Below are 20,749 nucleotides of genomic sequence, written 5' to 3' on the forward strand. Positions count from 1 at the left end.
ATGAACAAGCAGCCAGTATTTCAACAAATTGTATCCTGCATTTGGCCTTCAGATTATGGGTAACATCAGAGCATAAGGATGGAAATAAAAATCCTGCCTTCTCCATCTGCCAAAATATACCAAGAAGCACATGTAACTGAGAATAATACAGTCTGCCAGTGATCTGATTGCCTGTTTGCTATAGGCTTTTTGCTACTGTCCAACGTAGGCATGTTCCATTACTATATTATCTAGCTCATATTCTTCAGGCCTTCAGTAAATCCAGGGCTCAGATGTAAGAACAGGTAAAGCAGAGATTCCCTGTAAAACTCCTTTCAGAGTCAATTAAAATGGTGTCCTCTATGATGGAGAATTCAATAAAAGGCTTTATTTGATTCCAAAATACTAGTTTAGTGCTAACTTTATCACCCACTTATATTTCTTGTGATCATTTATCTACAAAGGCCAGCATAAGGTCTGTTATCTTTTCTGATTGTGCCTTAAAATGCATTTGGAAAGCAGCAAAAGGGACAGATTAAGAACAATTGATTGTTTAATACCGAGAAGAACAGATTTTCTGCTCTGGGAAAATTTTCCAAGAGCAGTTCATCCATTTATTAAAAGACTTTCCAGGAGACTGCCAGGAAGAGCTTTTAACTTGTTCATCATGGCTTTTAATAATTGATTTCATAAATTCCTCTCAATTCCCTCTACTTCACTTTGAAAGTCTGTAAAGTGTTTACTGCCACTGAAGTCGTGTTGTTGATAAATAGGCTGCACTGGTTGGCATCAGGAAGGCCATCCCACCCGAACACAAATGCCTTCTCCATAACAGGAGTTTGTTGGCATGGCTATATCCCCAGGTGGGACTTGCCAGCTTTCTGAGAAACAGAAGTTATTCCAGAGAAGCACACAAAATGCCAGTAAGTGATGGACACATGATGGGCTTAGGACCATAACCAATTTGGCCACAAGGAAGGCTTTTCACAGTCCTGTCCAACCTGGGTATTCTGTGACTTTGTGGTGTATTCATGGTGACACCACCATCCAGCCTCTTACAGGCTTGATGAATCAGAGGAAGTACACCAGGATCAACCAACTAACCATCCAACCAACATCAGCTGCAATGACATCTGTGGCCATCGTGGTTTAGCTACATCCATGTGAGAACAAAATCCTTTCAGTAAAAAAGAATCTCAAAACTCAAATAAAAGACCATTTTGCATTATAGTCTATTCAGAAATAATCCTTACAGATCAACTATCAACAGAAGAAGAGGGAAAAGTAGGTGTATTCAAGTGTATAGATAATCTGTGGCCCTCTTGCTCTTAAGCTAATTGGGAATCAATTACGGTTCATTTGCTGGCACCTCCAGAAAATGCTTTGGAAGGTCTTCAGATGAAGCTTTCTGGAGTGTCTGGCTTAGCACTTCTGAAGGTGGAACTAATCAATTTCCAATCAAATATGACTACCTAAAACTTTCACAATTACTAATCATAGCACTCTACACATGCTTCCTCCAAGACTTCCCAAGACATTTTTAGAGATATAAATCAGCAAGAGTTAATTGAAAACCGAGGATTAAATTTCCACATTCCCTATAAACCAGGAGCTCCAACAACCAGGTAACTTGACTGTAACACAGCAGTCTTTGCTTAACCAGACTGCTGCATGATCTTCAGCAATGTGCTGATTAATCACAAAAGGATAGTTTTAACTTGTTGCTACTTCTCCATTATACCTGGCCATTGACAACCAATAGCACTGTCTAGAGCTTGACAGCACATCCAGAAATCCATAGGCAATTTCACAGCTACTTAAGAGAGTCAGTAACTCTTCAGCTTATTCAAGTAGTCTAGCAGTAATGAATGGCGGAGAGAGACACTTCATCTTCCCACTGATATATTTTCCTAAAAATTGACATTTTTGCACTGCATTGACAGTTCTGCACACTTATAGAGGGGTGCATGACTACCTGCTATTGACCACGGCTGATGATGAGAATGGAGTGTCTCTAATGAGAGAGAAAAGTGTTTATCACACTGCCAAAACCAATAAGACTATTTACATACAAATACCTGTTATCTCAAGGTAGCAACAAATCCAATGTGTCTGTTTTGCCCTGCAATAATTTAATGGTATTTATCATTATTACTTTGACATCTTGAATCATCAGGAGTATTTTGTTCACAAGCTTGGGAAATATAGTGCATTTTTATATTTGCTAAAAGAGGCATCTTATATAGGTGATTAATTTCTTATCAGCTGAAAACCTGAATTCTATATAGAAGGGACAGGCAGCCAAATGCCAGGGTTGTTTGAGATATAAACACTAGATAAATAACAGGTTTAATTTGCTTTACTTGAAGTTATGTCTTTTTGTTCCCTTTTCTGTTTTTAAATGTGTCCTTTATACAAAATGCCATGGTTCAATGCACTTGAAAATTAAAGACTACCATGTAAGATCAAGGTTTGAGTCCATCCATTCATGAAAGGAAATTAAAATCACCACTAAAAGCCCCACTTTTTTATTATACTGACAGAAACCATGCAGAAAATACCAGAAGGAAGAATATATTCACTATTTAATATACTGTTTTGTCTTATTTTGTTAGTTAATATATTAAAACCTGTATGTATGAACAGTTAGACATTAGTGGCTAGATTCTGATCTTATTGACTCTGTCCTAACCCCTGGATTTCAAACTCAGGCAGGTTAAATGTCTAGGTACAAACAGTAATGCCCTGCCAGACAAGGCATTAGTATGAAATGATTCTGAGGCTAGTTAAATGATACAGGACATAAATCTGAACACAATAGTAAAAATGTGTAGACTAAGTAAGTTAAAAATCTTTTCCTTTTTCAATCTGACCAATTTTGTCAATCTTTGTAGGGTGCTGCCAGGGAATTATACTCATCGTGACTCCAAGAAATACCTTCCCAGCTAAATTTTCCAAAACTTTACTTTTATTGTTCTTCTGTAACCTACTTTACATTGATGTAATCTATCTCCTTTAAACACGTATAAACTTAGTTTACACTCTCCAAGTGTTTTGTAACAGCACATTTAATAAAGCTAATTTAAATCTGCTAATTCATAGAGATTTGCCAGAGGCTTTGAAACTTCAGAAAATGTGTAAACTTAACAGTCTGCCTGTGATAACAGCTCAGAGAGTGGAAATTAAGCCCTCTGCATTACAATCATGTTTGAAGTGGATTCCTATTTTTATTGAGGGGAAAAAATAAGTACATTTCAAAAATATGGGAAAAAAAAACCAAAACCAAGCAAATTTACAAAAGATATTTCAGGACAAGGACATACATCGAACCAAGTTTGTCTTTTCAGATCTATGTGCCACAGTGCTAGAATCTGGTCACCACCGCCTCAACATCACAGCCCCAAATACATGCCTAGCTTTCTCATTTGAAGACTACCTGGATTCTATTTTACAAACAAATTTTGGACAAATAAGAGCAGGGTCTCTTCTGCAACAGAGCTGCGAGGTAACATGCTTAGGGCCATTAATTCTGGGTTCCTAATTCTAGTTGTCAGTCTTCCAGCTGATGCTATACAGGTTTGGTGCTGTCTACTCTAATTTCTACCTCTGAAAAGCAAATGATAATAGATTATATGCCAGGAGGGAATAGGCAGATTGGTTAGGATCCAGGCTGTATCCCAGGTGGTGGGAAGAAGCAGGAGTGAAAAAAAATTATTCAGCTCTTCACAGTGATGCATCAGGGAGCTTCATCTCTGCTAGAGGAATTATTCACTTTATACATAGAATTTAGATGTAACTAAGTGATCATTATCATCATCTGATTTGCAGAAATTGTCAGCTGTCCTTGAAGACATAATTGAAATTTTTAAGGCTACTGTTGTAGATCTCTCCCCAGATTGTTATATGGGAGAGGAAATTAAGCCCTACCCCATGAAGACTCACAGGGTGGCTGCCTTTTAAGGGATACAACCTTATTGCTTTGAGCCTGTAAAGTTCAAGTGATCTTTTTAATTTATTTCTTTCCTGCTAATTGCGTCAAAATATTCAGAAATGCAATTTATTTATTTTTTTAGCCTTTTATTTCCTGCTTCAGTGCTCTTTCTCTTGGTTCTGTCATTGCTTTCCCTCCTGCTTTTGTGTACTGAGAAACAGAATTAAGGTGTACTGCAACCAGTGGACACTTGCATAAAGAGCCTGCTTTGAATAAAACAGCTTGATCCTAGGAGAGTAAAACCACATGCAGCTTTCCTGCCTGAATACTAAAACATATAAGAGGTTCACATACTAGTAAAGCATCACATTTTTTTCTTTCAGATCACTAAGAGTCAAGGGCTGTGAATAGCAGAAAAAAATGTGAATAAACTGAGTCAGGAGCATAAAAAGCACATTGATTCCCAGGTCTGAAACTGCAGTTCAAGTGGTTTAGATTTGTCATTTATTTAAGACCTTTTTTGGCAAATACATTTGTAATGAATCTCCTTCCCACATTTTTATGCATAAGAGCTTAAGTTTTCCAGGACTTCTGTAAAACAAGTTTTACTGCATGAAACAACTGCATTCCTTGATCTCTACCAGCAGACGCACACATACACACACACACACACACACACAGAGCACCCAGACACACTCAAACCAAACCAACAGCTCCAGGATTTTGTCGCTCTGCAACAGACACGTCAAAAAGATTATTATTTTTTTTTTAAATATTAATACAGTTGTGAAAAGGAAAGCAAAATATAATGGTATTGTCCTGCCTCCAGCATTTCACAACTGATGTTGTCTTAAAATTATCACCATCTTCTGTAGTACTTGCATTTCCATGTGAAACTTCTTCATAGAGAACTGATGCAGAACGGTGAGCTGTCAGCTCTGATTGCACTCACCAGCACAGGGGCTTTCGACTATTTCATAAAAGGAAAAGATGGCCAGGGTTTTCCTGACAGAACTCCTGTATATTTTTCAGTCAGTCAAAATTACAGAGAGAGCTCATTGTCGAAGCTCTTCCCATAAATAATGAGGACTGCAAATTATCAGGCAAGGATTGTCTTTTCGTTCACGGATCAAAAACGGACACAATCTGCTGAACTTCGGAACTGACAGGGTTTTAAACCCCTTCTTTTCTTGCTGCTGACATGGGCAGAGCAACCTACATGTTGATCTTGTTCCCAAAGCACAGTAATCTTTATCCTGCAAGAATCATAGTTTTTTGTGCCATGGCACTCACTGCAAAGAAAAAAAGAAGAAGAAAAAAAAAAAGAAGCAAAAAGAAAAAAGCCTTTAGGGAAGGCATGTGCTGAACACACACAAAATATGCAGGATGGAAAAAGACCAAATATAATTAAAGCTTATATGAAATCAGACATTCCTATTTGCAGAGCTCTAGCTGCATTTCTATGAGAAAGAATGCACAGAATTTCAAATCATGCTCTATTTACACAATGTCAGAATAAAACCACGTTTCCAAACCACCACCCCCCCCACTCCCCCCACCCCAACTCCCTCCCTCCCAAGACTCCAAAAGGCAAATCTCATCATCAGAATTAGAGAGGAGGAAAAGCAATCCAAGGATCCTGGTTTATACATTCCTTCCCAAACCAAGAAATCAAGTATCTCAACCAAGAAATCAAGTATCTGCCTCTCTCAGCTAATAGCTTATAGATCCAGAGTTTAAACGAAAGCAAAAATAATAATACTACTAATAAAAAAATCCTAATTCTCAAGCTTCCTACTTAGCACTGCCTCTCTCGTGATGATTTGTGCTGCTGTGTGTGCGTGCCCGTTTGAGAAACGGCGAGATAGGCTTAAAGTATTTTCCATTTCATCAAAGAGCATCTATTACTTTCCTGGTTCGCTCCAATGTTGGTTTTATGCCCACCCCTTTTCAATCTGCCCATGGCTGCGATGCACAGTGCAGGCGTACAATCCTGAGCAGCTTACGACACTCAGTGAACACTGGGTGCCTCTGCATGCTCTAGCAACACACTGCTCAGCTGAAGGGAAGGGATTCTTGCTGTCTCTCTCTGCTCTAAGCATCACCTCACAAGCAAAGCGAACAAAGAATGGGAAATAAAGCTGCCCTTAGCCGGTCAGTGAATGAATGGTAATCTCTCTATCGGAGTAAAGGTTGTGCCGGTCACTGGTCGTTGCAAATGATGGACATTAAACAGATTGACAAATCCTGTGGAGTCGTTAGTAAAGAGTTTGGAGTTTTTTTCATGCCACAGTGTTAACTGCAGAGGAAAGGACAGAGGGAGAAGGAGAAGATCAAGCTCATGCACATAGTTCTGAAACTTGCAGGTCCTAGGAGTCAGCTAAAAAGCTAGCTGGACGAGCCTTTCGCTCTTTGAGCAGAAGCGAAGTGAGACATTGTGAGCTTGCCAGCCTTGCACAACATTGAAAGGGACTGAATTTGTAGCACAGAGGGGTCTTTTTTAGCTCTGCATATAATTAGTCCAAACACAAAGGAAGCAACTGAATGGAGGTTGTCACTCTCTGGAAAAGGGTGGGTAAGACACTTTTTAATTAAATTCTTTCATGAAGAAAGATTTTTTTTTATTATTTATTTATTTTTTCTCTTTGCTGCAGCGTTTAACATGAACAAAATCACTATCATTTTACCTTTGAATGTCTGTGAACTTTAATGCTGCACAGCTCCTGCATGCTGTAAAGTGAAATATTTGCCTCTGTGTTTGTTCTGTTTGCTGTTTTGCTTTGGTTTTCTGGCTTTGTTTTGCTGGGGTTCTATTTTTATTATTATTTTTTCCCTGCAATAAACTATGATGTAGAATTTGAAAAGATTCAATGGACATTCTCAAGCAAATTTGGAAATATTCTTGCTAATGGATTTCCTTCTTATTGGTCTCTGTTTAAACTGGCTGCTGAGGAAGCCCCCAGGGTTGATATTGTGTACGCTGGGTATCTTTTCTAAAATGCTTCCAGCCGTGAATAGTGGGTGTCCACAGCTCTGTCGGTGTGAGGGCAGGCTTTTGTACTGTGAATCACTGAATCTCACAGAGATGCCTCGCAACCTGTCGGGCATGATGGGCTTGTCTCTGCGGTACAACAGCCTTTCAGAGCTGCATGATGGACAGTTCACAGGGTTAATGCAGCTCACGTGGCTCTATCTGGATCACAATCACATTTGCTCAGTGGAGGGGAATGCCTTTCAAAAATTGCGGCGAGTTAAAGAGCTCACCCTGAGTTCCAACAAAATAACCCAACTGCCCAACACCACTTTCCGACCCATGCCAAACTTGCGCAGTGTGGATTTATCATACAACAACCTACAGTCTTTGGAGCCCGACCTGTTTCACGGGCTGAGAAAACTGACAACTTTGCACATGCGGTCAAACGCCATCAAGTTCGTGCCGGTGAGAATTTTTCAGGACTGTCGCAGCCTGAAGTTTCTAGACATAGGATACAATCAGTTAAAGAGCCTGGCTCGAAACTCTTTTGCAGGCTTGTTCAAACTCACTGAGCTGCACCTTGAGCACAATGACTTGGTGAAGGTGAATTTAGCCCATTTTCCCAGGCTCATCTCCCTGCACTCTCTCTGCTTGAAAAGGAATAAAGTTACCATCGTCGTCAACACCTTGGACTGGATATGGCAACTGGAAAAAATGGATCTCTCTGGCAATGAAATCGAGTACATCGAACCTCATGTTTTCGAAAGTGTACCTCACCTCAAGTCCCTGCAGCTGGACTCCAACCGGCTGACCTACATCGACTCCCGAGTCCTCGACTCCTGGAAGTCCCTCACTAGCATCAGCCTTTCTGCCAACGCCTGGGACTGCAGCCGCAACGTTTGCGCCCTGGCCTCCTGGCTGAGCAACTTCAAGGGTCGCTCCGACAGCAACCTGCTCTGTGCCACCCCAGAGTACGCCCAGGGCGAGGACGTGTTGGACGCGGTGTACGCTTTTCACTTGTGTGAAGATGACCCAGACCCAACTAGTGCCAACACCCTCGCCCCGGTAACCAACGACAGCGACCAAACGTCCAGCTATGGCTCAGCCACCGCCACCTACGACGTGCAGGACACCCAAGGGGACCCAACAATCTACGCCATCACCGTCACCATGCCCGGCGAGAACTCGGAGAACGCCGTGCAGATTCACAAGGTGGTGACGGGGACCATGGCACTGATTTTTTCCTTCCTCATCGTGGTTTTAGTGTTGTACGTCTCCTGGAAGTGCTTTCCAGCCGGCTTAAGGCAACTAAGACAGTGCTTTGTAACACAGCGCAGAAAGCAGAAGCAAAAACAGACCATGCATCAAATGGCTGCCATGTCAGCCCAGGAGTATTACGTTGATTACAAACCCAACCACATTGAGGGAGCCCTGGTGATCATTAATGAGTATGGATCTTGCTCCTGTCACCAGCAGCCAGCGAGGGAATGCGAGGTGTGATTTTCCTTCTGGGATTTAAACAGTGTGCAACCAAATAACAGCGTGCAGGCAGACAGTGGCAAGGGGTGGGGGGGGGTGGGAGTTTGCTGTGCTTTGCTGGTGATTTCTGACGTGCTACTCTGCCAAAATTGTTACAGAGGGGCTGTCAAAAAGACTTGATATTTTAGCTTTATCGTGTCTTAAAAAAAAATAAAAAATCTTCAGGACAGTCTATCTTGAGATTTCATATGCTAATACTCCCTTTGAAGATCTGTCAATATTCAGGAATCTGAGAGTGTAAAAAGGTACCAATTATTGATCTTTTGTAAACTAAGAAAACTGTTTAAAATAAAAAAAAATAGCATTTATAGTTTTTACAGACTGGTGTATATTACATGAATTGCTCCCTGTATACAACACGCAACAGTTTAACCTCTTTCTCTCTTCATACTGAGTGTTGAAATTAAAGACTAGGAGCAAAGAAGCCACATAAAATAGCAAGCTTAAAATTAACCAGATGGCTTCACATTGTAATTAGTACACATTCACTTACATCATGTTACTGAAAATATGAAGCATGACACTGGAATTGAATTTTTGTTCATGTGTTACCTGTAACTGGATGTCAGTTTAACAAGGAGCCAGTGCACCCCAGAGAGCCTGAAGTTTTGACCACATCCCTGAGGCAGGATTTCTGAGGATTTTTAAGAACACCTCACTTGTTAGTTGCTGTAAGATCCATACTAACTGCATCATAACCCCTAAAAGTATTTTGTATCAAAACTGATCCTATTGCAAAAGTCTCACTAAAAAGAAAATGAACAACGAACAACACCCAAAAAACTGAAACACTGCCAAAAGTGCCCATCACCATTCTCTTTAAAACAAGGAAACACTGCCAAAAAAAGTGCCCATCACCATTCTCTTTAAAACAAAACAAGACAAAAAAAAAATATCTCAAAATTTAAGGGCTTTTATTGGTGTTTTCCACTTTTATGCTTGTTTTGAGAGGTGCTAAAAGCAAAGAAACCCTGGTTTGGGCACTGTGGTGAATGGAGAAGAGCAATTTGGTGCTCTGTGGTGAAACCTGTGTTTCCAGACTAAAACCTCAGCTGTGACACTGTCAGAAAAGACAGAGATAGTAGAGCATACTTCTGGGACCTGTAGTAAGCTGCTAGCAAAGCCTATCTCATGGCCCTCACTCTCACCACCAGCCTTCACTAACAAAACAACTCTCAGATCTCTGCAAAGGCTGAAAGGATATGAACCCTCTTGACTAATGACTAAGAAATGGAATTGATGGGTATGAGCAGTGATTTAATAATGTAGACTCACACAGCTGTTTTACTGGACTGCCCTGAAATAAAGGTTTCCTTTCCTTGCATTTTGGATTTTTCATTCCAGTATGTGCACAACTTACTGAATGATCTTTTCAACAACTGCTCTCACACTAATGAAGATGAGGTACCTTTAGAACATCAGGCAGAGCATCCTGGCATTTTCTTCATACAGCTTTACATGCTAATAAAATGTTACAGATAAGCCATTGGGCAACATTTCTATGCTCTGTACATATTTCTTGATACTTAGGTAACCACTGATAGAGGAAAAATTCAGAAATGTAACATATATTTTAATATAACACAGTTTACTTGCTTTTTCATAGCATCAAAGTGCCTCCTACTCTTAAAAGGCTAAAGCAGACTTAGAAAGCAGAGGGAGAATAGGCACAGAAGAAACCATTTTTTTTCCTGCACAGCAAGGTTTAGCCATCAATTTTAAACATAAAGAGTGAATTTTATATGTTTTTCTGACACTATTTTTAGGGAGTCAGACCTCATTTTCTTCTATTTGGTACAGCTCAATCTGTTTAATATGAAATATGATGATAGCCTCTTAACCAAAATTTTTATTTAGTGAGACTATAATGTCATCTGTGAAAGCAATGGGATTATGCATTGGGAGAGGACTTTTTTCATAAGAAATTAAATTAAAATAACAGCTTTTCAATTAAAGCCACTGAAAATGCACCCGCAAGTTTGTAACAAGCTAGCACTGTTAATATTAGGCTTTTCCCTTTTTAAATAAATGCATATTCCTGTTTCTGTGCCTCAAACCCACAAGGGCCTCATCCATCCTGAAACTCCTAAGAGACCTGAGGGGTTGAATGTATGAACCTGACAGTGAGGACAGAGAGTATGGAAGGAGCCCCTTGTCTCTTCAGGTGTCTGATCATATTTTAAGAGAACATACTGAAAACTGATGGCCAACCTACATATATTTTCCACATTAAACCCTTCTCTGAAATCAAGAAGGGCTTTGAACAGTGAAAAATTGGCTCTCTTGACTTTGAACTATGTTCTGTGTTCCTCAAATCAACATGCAGCATTGCAGCCAGAAGGACTGGTTACAGCTAGTTGCCAGGAAGCCTCCCAAACCAAGCAAGATGGTTAAAAATACTGTCTGCATATGCTAAAAAATAGATATGAATTAACTTTATTTCTATAGTGACTCTGTGTTTTTATAAGGAAATGTATCAGTCCAGTCATGGTTTTGCCACTGGAAATGTGATGCAAGGCACACACTTACACCCAATCATCCCGTGGTTGTATTTCTATGTATTTTTAGCATAGATGTGGGTTGTATATTAAACACACTAGTGACTGCACCCCTCTGGAATTTTTCCTGCTGTTTATTGGTGTTAGCAAACCTCAAGCTAGGTCTGCAAAGATGCAAGCAATTCCACCTTTGGAATTTATTCACCTCTTTGCCTCATGCATTTTGCATTGACAGCTCAAGTAAACTGAACAGAACATTTTTCTTTAAAGGTGCAGTAATTTCCTAAGTGAGAGCTGATTTTGGTATTGCCTGTTGCCATTTCTCCTGAAGAGAGAGGTAATGACCACTGATGGCTTGGCACACTTAGCAGGATGATGGATGGATCCTCCACATAGAGCACAGCACTTAACTAAACTTCAGAAAAGGATGTATTTCAAAACCCACATGCAGAAATCTTTGCTAAGGACCATGCCTTCTAGAGACAACTCCTAACGATGCCCAGAGGGTATCTGGAGATCTGGATACCCTCTGAATAGCTCCGGGTGGATAGAGGGTGTCACTATTACATGACATGAAGGTACTCCACAGGGTGCCCACATCTAGTCTGAACGTTTACATGAAAAAAATGTATGGATTGTAAAGAAATAAAGGAGCAAGTATTTAATTTCAATCTAGCTATTGCAAACTCACTTACTCATCCTGCTCCAGGCTGCTTGCATGGGTATATATGAGGGTTATTATATTTATCCTGCATTTATAGCAGCTACAGGGACAAATTTGCTGTAACTCTTTCTTCTAAATGTTGTGTTCACCAGCTGTCCAGAGATATGTCATTCCGTCTCTTTTGATGCCCTTTTATGGAATGGCTCAAAAAAAATGCCCCCAAAGCAAAAATAACACCCCAAACCTAAGGAAAAAAAAAAAAAAAGAAAGATGCTTTTAGGGTTATTTGTGACAGTTTGTTGTTCAGGAGATGCTTAGGGATTATCAAAGGAATGAAAATATTTTATACATTCCTCTTTAATGTTCCACTTGATAGGACTAATCTCCCTTTTATAGCTAGGTAATTAACATTACTGTCTTTATATTTAAAGTGACTTTTAACATACAAGACAGGGTGAAAAGTGAGCAAAAGAACTACCTTTTTTTGAGGCTGGTTAACACTGCCAGTGTTATAGATCTCTAATATGCAATCTCTTGCTGTTAACATCAATACACACTCATGGTGCACCCAGTGATGAAGGAACTGTTGCTGTGTATACTTTGAATGTATATAAAGGATTATTTTCTTTTCCTTTCTGTCTTTTTTCCTTTCTTTCTGTACTACTTAAAAAAAACACAACCCAACCAATCAACCAACAACAACAACAAAAAGGTGATATAAAACCACAGAATCAAAACTAATGTACCACTTTCTATTTCTGGCCTGAATATATAAAATACAAAGAAATCCTGTGTTAAAGCTGCAAATCCCCTCTTTTTCCATGCTGTTTGAGTACTGCAGGGGGTTAGACCAAAGGGATGACCTGTTCCTCTATGTGCTCAGCAACAGCTAGGTAGATGCTCTGTCCCAGTCTGAAGATGCAGTCCCATATCTGGTCAACAACTGCCTTGGAAACGTGTGCCAGAGCAAGATCATTCATGATATCTAAGGATATTTTTGTATGCTTTAATATATTCTGTATATTTATATGGCTAAGTTATTGAGAGGCACTTGAAATGAGCCTATCTGATAATTTTTCTTTGGTCCTGATAAAAAAAGCCCTCATTTGCTTTTCAGCTGGACTACATTTGTGTCTTGTATGTGTCTTGTTCTGCATTAGTAGCAAAAGGACACTCTGAATACCCCTCCCCTTCCCCCCAGCTTCTCCAATGGCATTCAGAATGGCATGTGAGGAGGAGTATTTAATTAGGAAGCTTATTTGTAGTGCCATAATTATTAGAACAGTAATAATAACAATAATAGAAATTAAGAAGAGACAAAAAATGAGAGAAAATACTAGAGCAACAACAGCTGAATCAGGTTGTTGCTGGCTCCATTTGCCTTTTCTCTTTTAAAGATGGTAAATCTTAAAGATGAGCAGAGATGAAAAACTGAGACTCAAGGTGGTGGAGAAAGCAGTTTTAAAAACTGAGCAAGCAGGGATGAAACAGCTTCTGGTAAGGAGGGTACAAGAGTAAATGGCTTCATTGAGCAAGACAGAGAAAAGGAAAGGGTGAAAGGACAGGATGAAAGGGAAGACAAGAACCAGTGAGAAGGCAAGGGGACCCCTGGGAACACAGGGAAAATGGGGTTTTTCAGTGCCTTCAACTCCCATGTTAAGACTGTGGCAAGGACAACAGCAGATATTAAGATACCCAGCATGTCTCCCTGTCTCCCTTTCTCTCCCTGTCTGTTCAATCTCACAGCCACACACACACTCTCCCAAACATGCATGCAGCCCCCTCATTCCCTCTGCACCTCCCTGGGAGCACAACATCCCCCTCAGCCATCTCTGTGTTCACTGAACTTCAGCACTGTGCCTCTTCCACTAGTTTTTTTAGCTGGACTTTTCAGCTGTCCCAGTTACAGCTCACCACAGACTTTCTACTCAAAATCTCTTTCTTTTTCCCCATCCCTTAAGAAACCCACATATAGAGAGAGGATGATCTTGATCTATAGCAGATTCTCCTGCTAATTATATCCACACTCATTCTCCCTCATATTCAGCTTTTACATTCAGAGCTATTACGACAAACAGATCTGAGATATTTTTGCTGTGTTCAATTTATCATTATGCACCAAGGTTATATTTTTCCTTGACCTGCTCAACCCAGTCTAATTTTAACCAATTGAGCATTTATACATGTTCCTTTTCAAGCATGAAGCTGATTAGAAATTTAGGAAATGCTGGTGATTTAAAGATTAACCTTTCCTATAATTACTGACATAAACCAGAGCTATTAAGGTATTAGAAACAACTACTCAGAGTATATTTTATGTAAATAAGTAAATAAATAAAATTTTAAAGAGTCATGCAAAAGACTTACATACCAGCCAATTATATTTATTTTTTACAGCAGTAAAAGCCAGTGAAAGGAAAGGAGTAAGCACAGTCTACCTCTCAAGTTATGTAGAGGAAAGCAAGGCTACAAAAATATTACAGAAACCAAGCAACAATCTTGTGCTGGCAAGACACAGCCTGTAATTGGGTGGGTGGCTGTGAAGATCCAAGATGAATGCTGCAGAGCACTGTAATTTTATTGCAGTGTGTCTGCTTTAAAGTGAACATATTTGCAATGAAATCTACAGTTCCATGAGAACAGGGCAATTGTTTTTGTTATAAAGATAACGTCACTTGTTGGCATTCAGGCACAATTATTCAGCCTTTAAACCAATTACTGTTCTCAGCCCCTTTCACTGGTGTGATAGTTGGGTGAGACAGTTAAACGTAACAGGCTGTACTGAAAGGAGCTGGAGTTCAAAGTACCCAGCTCTCCATTACAAGAAAAGCAAACATCAGTTTTTCACCTTTTCCTCCAGTTCTCCCCCAAAATCCAAACATCTACATCACTTAGAGCTAACTGGCAGTGGCTAAAGGGTGATACTGCATGTGCCTGCACTTGGCAAACAGCACATCCTATTCTGCTAAGGCAGTTTTTATTTTAAACCATTTTGCTGCTCTCATGTTCTTTGCATCCTCACCAGACACAGCAGCTACCATCAGAAAGATGTCTTTCAACACGGGTGCTATGGTAACATGACCAATTTGGTTCCATTTCTGAGCTAACAAAGACTAAATCCAAGATTTCAAAGGTAAGAGGTAAGTATAAAAATCTACTTCATCATGGAATTACTATCATTAGCCCAGCAGATTTCTCTGGCTGACATGGTTATACACTAAGCCTGGTTGTTCATTTATTACAAACTTTGTTGTGGCCTTTTTTGAGATGTACATTTCTCCTAATAGCAAACCAGAGCACGACACCAGAGAGAGGACTAAAAATTGTATTTTCAGTAAAATCTGAGATAAAAAAAAATGTGCATGGACATATCAAATTGATTAAAGGGCTTATCCAATGAAGTCAATGCAGTTTATATACACCAGAGCTCCCTGCAGCAGCACACCTCTGTACTCTAGTGGTTACAACAGGAATGAGCAAACATCCTCCTAACAGCTGAGGGACTCAAACTGAAAATAGGTTTCTGAGTATCTTTTAAAATACATACTTTCCTCCTAATTTTTATCCCTTCTTACCCACTCCTCCATATTGCATTCTCAGAAGCTCACACAGAGGGGGGAAAGAGGGGAAAGGGTGGAAAGAAGAGGGAAGTCCTGAAAATCCCGAACTAAACAGCAAGAACAACCCAAAGCTATTGAAGTCCAGAGGTTTTGATTCTTGAAACAACTACCAGCCCTTTGAAACACATCTGCTCTCAACCCTCTTTGTAGGATGAGAGGTAAAGTGAGTTCCCAGGAGTAAACAGAGTGACTCTGTCTCTGTAGTTCATTGCCTCTACTGACAGGCTGCCTTGCTAAGAATGCATAGTAAATATTAAAGAACATGAATAATAATGACACAAACTACCTAGGGATTCCCTCCAACTTTTTTTTTTATTTTTTATTTTTATTTGGCTCTTTAGTAAAGTTTATCTTTACAGAAAATTTACTTCTCTGATCAAGATTATTCCCCAAAGCAATTTTTCAAAAGCAAACAGAATTTTGTTGCTGCTGCTAAAAGCTTTGCAAGCCCCATGCTAAAGAGGCCACTGCATGTCAAATGTTTACCTTAATTTCATGTAAATGTCACTCCATATTGGACATTCTGTATTTCTTTGCAGGGACATGCAGCTGCCTCCATCTTCACAAACCTTCCCCTTGCACCTTAACTACCTTGACAAACAGCCCAGAACCCAATGTCACTGTCAGATCAAATTCCCCAACAACTGGATGTAATGAATTTATGATGTAATTGCTGCAGTCTAATAAATTGAATCTGAATCCTTTGGCCTGCAACAGAAGGAAACAATGGAGACAATAAACGCCTAAAGAAATGCATCTGACAAATTCTCTGAGAGGGGAAAATAAAACCCACAAGACAAAAACCACTGTGTGGGATGGGATAAAGCTCATGCTGGAGAGTGTGGAGGGCATGGAACATCAACTGCAAAGAGATTAATTAGATGGCTTATTAAAAAATCACTGCTAAAAAATTAAAAGGGGAATTGAAAAGGGGACAGTGCCCACAGTATATTAATCAGAAAGAGAATTAGGTGTTAACCAACTCAACACAGGGAAACAAAGCACCATGGTGATATGTGATGTCAAAAAGAGTAGATACAAAGATATATTTGCAGCTGGGGAGGCAGCAATCCCTGAGGTCCCATGAAGCTAAACTCTGAGCTTATTCCTTTGTCCACCTTTGCCCTGCCATGATGGGCCTTTTGGTGTTCTTTTAAACATCGTAACATTAATAACATTAACATTATATTTAACAACAATTACCATCTTAATATATTTAATACATTTAATATAATCAAATATTTGATTGCTGTTATGTACAGAACTGGGCCCTTGCACTTTTACTTTATGTGAAGTATAGTAAACAGTAGTTTATTCAATGGGTGGCACTCCTACATTGAAGTAAGCCCTATTATATTAGGATTGTGAATGCATTTCCCTGATTCCAGCAGCTTTTAGGTATTGGTTGGTGGAATTAATATCTTCCCAAAAAGTTCCCCTGAGTAGTTTTATGAAGTTACAGTCTGTGTCTTTTTCTCTTTTCTGTGAGCTGAAAACTTTTTTTTTTTCCCTGGTTCTGTTTTCCTATTATGCAGAATAATCTAGCCCCAAACTGTCATTTTTCATTAGCAAAGGAGTCAAGCTATGGCTGTTAATGATAACACTTAATGAGGATTTGATGAATAAGCCTTTGAAAATCAAACTGGAAACAACACTAAAATCTATTTCAGATCTATTGTTTCCAGGTAATAGAGATGTTAGCAATTGGGAAATAAAAGTGAGAATGTTGGAAGTAAACTAGGGCATTTAAAACAACTAATCAGTAGGTCCAATTAGTGTTTTATCAGGAAATAAAAATAACAAAACAAAAAATGCAGTAAAAAAAAAAAAAAAGGTTTCTAATAAAAGTAGTTGTTGTACCAAAACCTGAATAATTAAAATACGCAGCAGCTCCCCTAAATTAGAGCTGATTAGAGATCATGATAGTGGACTGGTAAGTCTAACCTCAGTAGCTGTTAAGTTCATTTCAAGATTTATTAAGATCTATAAATAGGGGTAAATTGACTGGTTGTTTGTGGAGTAGCACCATGCTTCTGTAATAACCTGCTGCCCTGAACCACTGCAATAATAGTAAAAAGTGGTATACAAAAAGGACAATTTTGTACTTCAGCTTGTAAAGAGGTTTTTTTACAAAATGCCTTTAAAAGATATTCAGTTTCTCATAAATAAAATGGGCTCCATGGTCATAGAAAACTAGGTAGGTACCCAAACATATAGTGGATTTTTACTCAATACAGTGACAAAATGGCGTGCAGTTTGGTCTCAAGCAGGGCTGTTAAATCAGCCTGGTCACCCTCAGGAAACAAGGGGCATTTTTCTAATGACAGATTATTTATAGCACAAAAAGTAATGACAATCATGAGGATGTGTAAAGGGCCTTCCAAAAGCTTTGAAGGATGAAATAATGAATTGTCACATACAAAGCAAAAGACAAGATACAAGGGAAACAGCTTATCCAAGCCTGGGAGATGTAAGTTACATGAAACAACTGGACAACTGTCTTTCTGGATATTGCATGGGACACCTCTGCTCAGTGGGCAGAGGGAAATGAAAAGGGAAATTAACAAACAAAGAGGAATAATATATGACATATATACATACAGCACAGCTTTAAATAGCTTGATGCAAATCACGACTATGCCTTCAGTTAGAAAACAGTCCCTGTTTCTGTCAAGTGTAAGTTAGGAAAGGATGTAACTGCTAGATAAGGTGAAACTACCTACAAGCAAAAGAATTAATGTTTTGGGAAAGTCTGGATGTAAGAAGAAAGGAAAAGATACTGCAGCTACAACTGCAGCACGACAGCGAGGCCCGTATCCGTTCCGCTGTAACCTTTCCCTGCATCCTTCCCTGCATCCCTTCCCTACATCCATTCCCCTGTATCCATCCCCCCTCTAGTGGCCAGTCCACACAGGGCTAGTGCAAAACTCGAATCCGATCACGAACGGGGCTGGCAATTGAGTTTCAAACAAGCACATCCCGCTCTTTTTTATTCCCCTCACAAGTTTATGTTGCTTCAGTTTATATTATTATTATTTGATGTTCCTCCTTAAACTGCCTGCTGAATTCCTTTGTTGTTTCTTGCCATTACTTAGCGCAGAACCTGTTTTACAGCAAACAATTTTTTGGTGTGATTTGCTTGTACCCAGCCTGCAAGAGGAGGATATAGAGTGTGACAGGAGCCCATGCACACTCTAGCATGAGAAATAATGAGAAATTAAAAAGTAAACTTTTCACTTCATTGTACAAGGCAATATTGATGCAAAAATCAGGCATTAGTAAAAAAAGGAGCAGCTGTACAGAAATGGGAACACTGAATGAATTTTGTACATATATCCCCAAATTTTTTAGATTAAAAGAGGTGCTTTTATAAGAACAGCAGCTGGGACACCAAACAGTCGAAATGGTCCTTTTACTTTCTTGTTCATGAACCAGCCATGGAATTTTGTTGTTTCCAACCAACTTGCATAGCCACAGTCACTCAGCAACAGAGGCCAGATGAACCCTTCACAACTGCACATTTCAAACACTGACTCAGCTACTCCCTCTCGTGTCTTCTGCAGGATAACTGCTAAAATTGGAACAATCTCTATTTTTAACAATTTCTCTTCATAACACAATATAACAGACCATTTTCTGTTCCTATCTTTTACCAGTCCCACCCCTAGAACATTTTGTGGCCCGAAGGAGCCCAGATGCTTTTCAAGATGCAGCGAAGGTGCTGCTGAGGACTGGAATGGAGCTGTTTTGCTGGCTGAAGTAACACCAAACACTTGATTAGGACTCTATGTTTTGTTTCCTGTTCTCTCTCTCAAAAAAAAAAAAACAAAACACAACAAGAAACAACAACCCAAACAAAACCAACAAACCAACCAGAAACCTGGTGGCTTGGAGCAGAAGTGAACCATTCTTTCATTGCACTCGCCAGCTAAGTCCTCTGGTGTAGGAGGAGGCTGTGGTTATTGGGACAATGAGAAGTAGCAAGGAACTAAGTTTTTGTCTTATAAAATCTTTCCACCACTCTACTTTTCTCAATCTCTGCTTCAAATGCCATCCTTATTAGTGTCTTTTTTTAGATACAGGTAAATTTATGTATCAGATAGACAAATTGAGTAACCCTTCCTGTAAGTGATTTCCTAAGAAATTGCTCAAGACTGTTTTTTTAACACATGATGCACTTTTTAATGTATTTTAATAATGAAAGCAAGGATACTGCCCTTCCATAGATTATTCTGAAAATACCTGATCACCATCTAAGACTATGTCTTCCTATATCTCACAAAGGCTTTTGGAACAGACTGAATACCAGTTTAGATGGATTTCAGAGCTAGCATTTTTATGTTAATTTTAAGATCTTGTTATTAATTTGCTGGACTGAAACTAAAGAATCACACAGCACATTTCCCAAATGCCTTCATAATTTTACTTAATTAAAAATATTTAGGAAATAGATAACCCAAACCATTCTATGATTATCCAATTGATTTGTATATAACAAACTATTTTGCTCTTCCAGCATAAAATGAATTAATTACTGTCCACAGACAGAGCAAGTTTGATAGTCTATCCTTTACTGATGCAGTTTCAGACAACACTTGTATTCATAATGCCTACTGTCAAGAAAGTTTCAAGAATAAGAATATAGGGAACTCTACAAACCATTATTTACTTATTTATTTATTTTTTTAAAAAGGTATTTGTGTCCAATGGGGATGTGTGCAAGCAGAAGAAAAGACTTCCAGGAAAACCTAAAGAAAACTGATTTTTTGCTCAATATGGAAAGAAGACATCCAGACTGATCCACTAAGGACATCTATTTTCCCAGCACTAGTCACAGAGAGACATGTACCTATTTCTGGTGATTACAGAAGTGATGGCAAGCGAGTGCCTCAGAGTACCTGTCTGAGCACCTCGTACCAGGCAGGAATCCTTTATCCATTATTTAAATGCAACGATAGACTCAGTTTCATATAGGAAATGCATATTTTCATACATTGAACTTACTCTTCTCAAACTTACTCTGTCAAATAATGATTTTTTATTTATTTATTTATTTATTTTCCTACTCACAGCAGGCAGGCAAACCCTGACTTGTAAGTTTCTAGAAACTGAAAAAAAGGGACTTTGGAATGACAGCCTGGTGTAATCTTGTGATTTTCCCTGAATGGCATTACTGCAGTAAATTAAGTGTCAGGTTCCAGACTAATTCATCACTTATTAATAAGCAATATCAGCAATTCTTTTTTTCATTACAGATAACAATTTTAAAAGACTACCAGAAGTGTTTTTTTTATTGCTAAAGTTATCTCAAAGGCTCTTCTCAATTTCTGCAATGATAATAACAACAGCAACAACCATAAAACATTCAATCATAATTATAATGACAGATCACCTTTCCTTTCATTTAAAAAGTCATTTAAATAGACTGAATGATAACTGAATGACTTCAGCCACACAAATAATTAAAACTAAGGATTTTCTCTCTCCAGACACCCAAGTATGGCACGCCAGTGATTTCACAGAATGCCAGGTTGGAAGGGACCT

The 20,749-nt window shown here is 39.0% G+C and overlaps 2 protein-coding genes across 2 annotated transcripts in view; one reads left to right on the forward strand and one right to left on the reverse strand.

Moving 5' to 3' along the window:
* Positions 1-20,749, reverse strand: part of CTNNA2 (catenin (cadherin-associated protein), alpha 2) — a gene marked incomplete at its 3' end in the record, with an annotated part of 427,358 nt that overhangs the window by 49,722 nt on the left and 356,887 nt on the right. The gene's annotated exons all lie outside the window — the stretch shown is intronic.
* LRRTM1 (leucine rich repeat transmembrane neuronal 1) lies at positions 5,880-8,736 on the forward strand. Its single transcript, XM_009999053.1, has one exon. It carries the CDS (start codon positions 6,819-6,821, stop codon positions 8,382-8,384), a length of 1,566 nt encoding a protein of 521 aa, XP_009997355.1. The 5' UTR covers positions 5,880-6,818; the 3' UTR covers positions 8,385-8,736.

The sequence above is a fragment of the Chaetura pelagica genome, unplaced genomic scaffold, assembly GCF_000747805.2.
Source record: "Chaetura pelagica isolate M959 unplaced genomic scaffold, ChaPel_1.0 scaffold366, whole genome shotgun sequence".
NCBI classification, from domain to species: Eukaryota; Metazoa; Chordata; class Aves; order Apodiformes; family Apodidae; genus Chaetura; species Chaetura pelagica.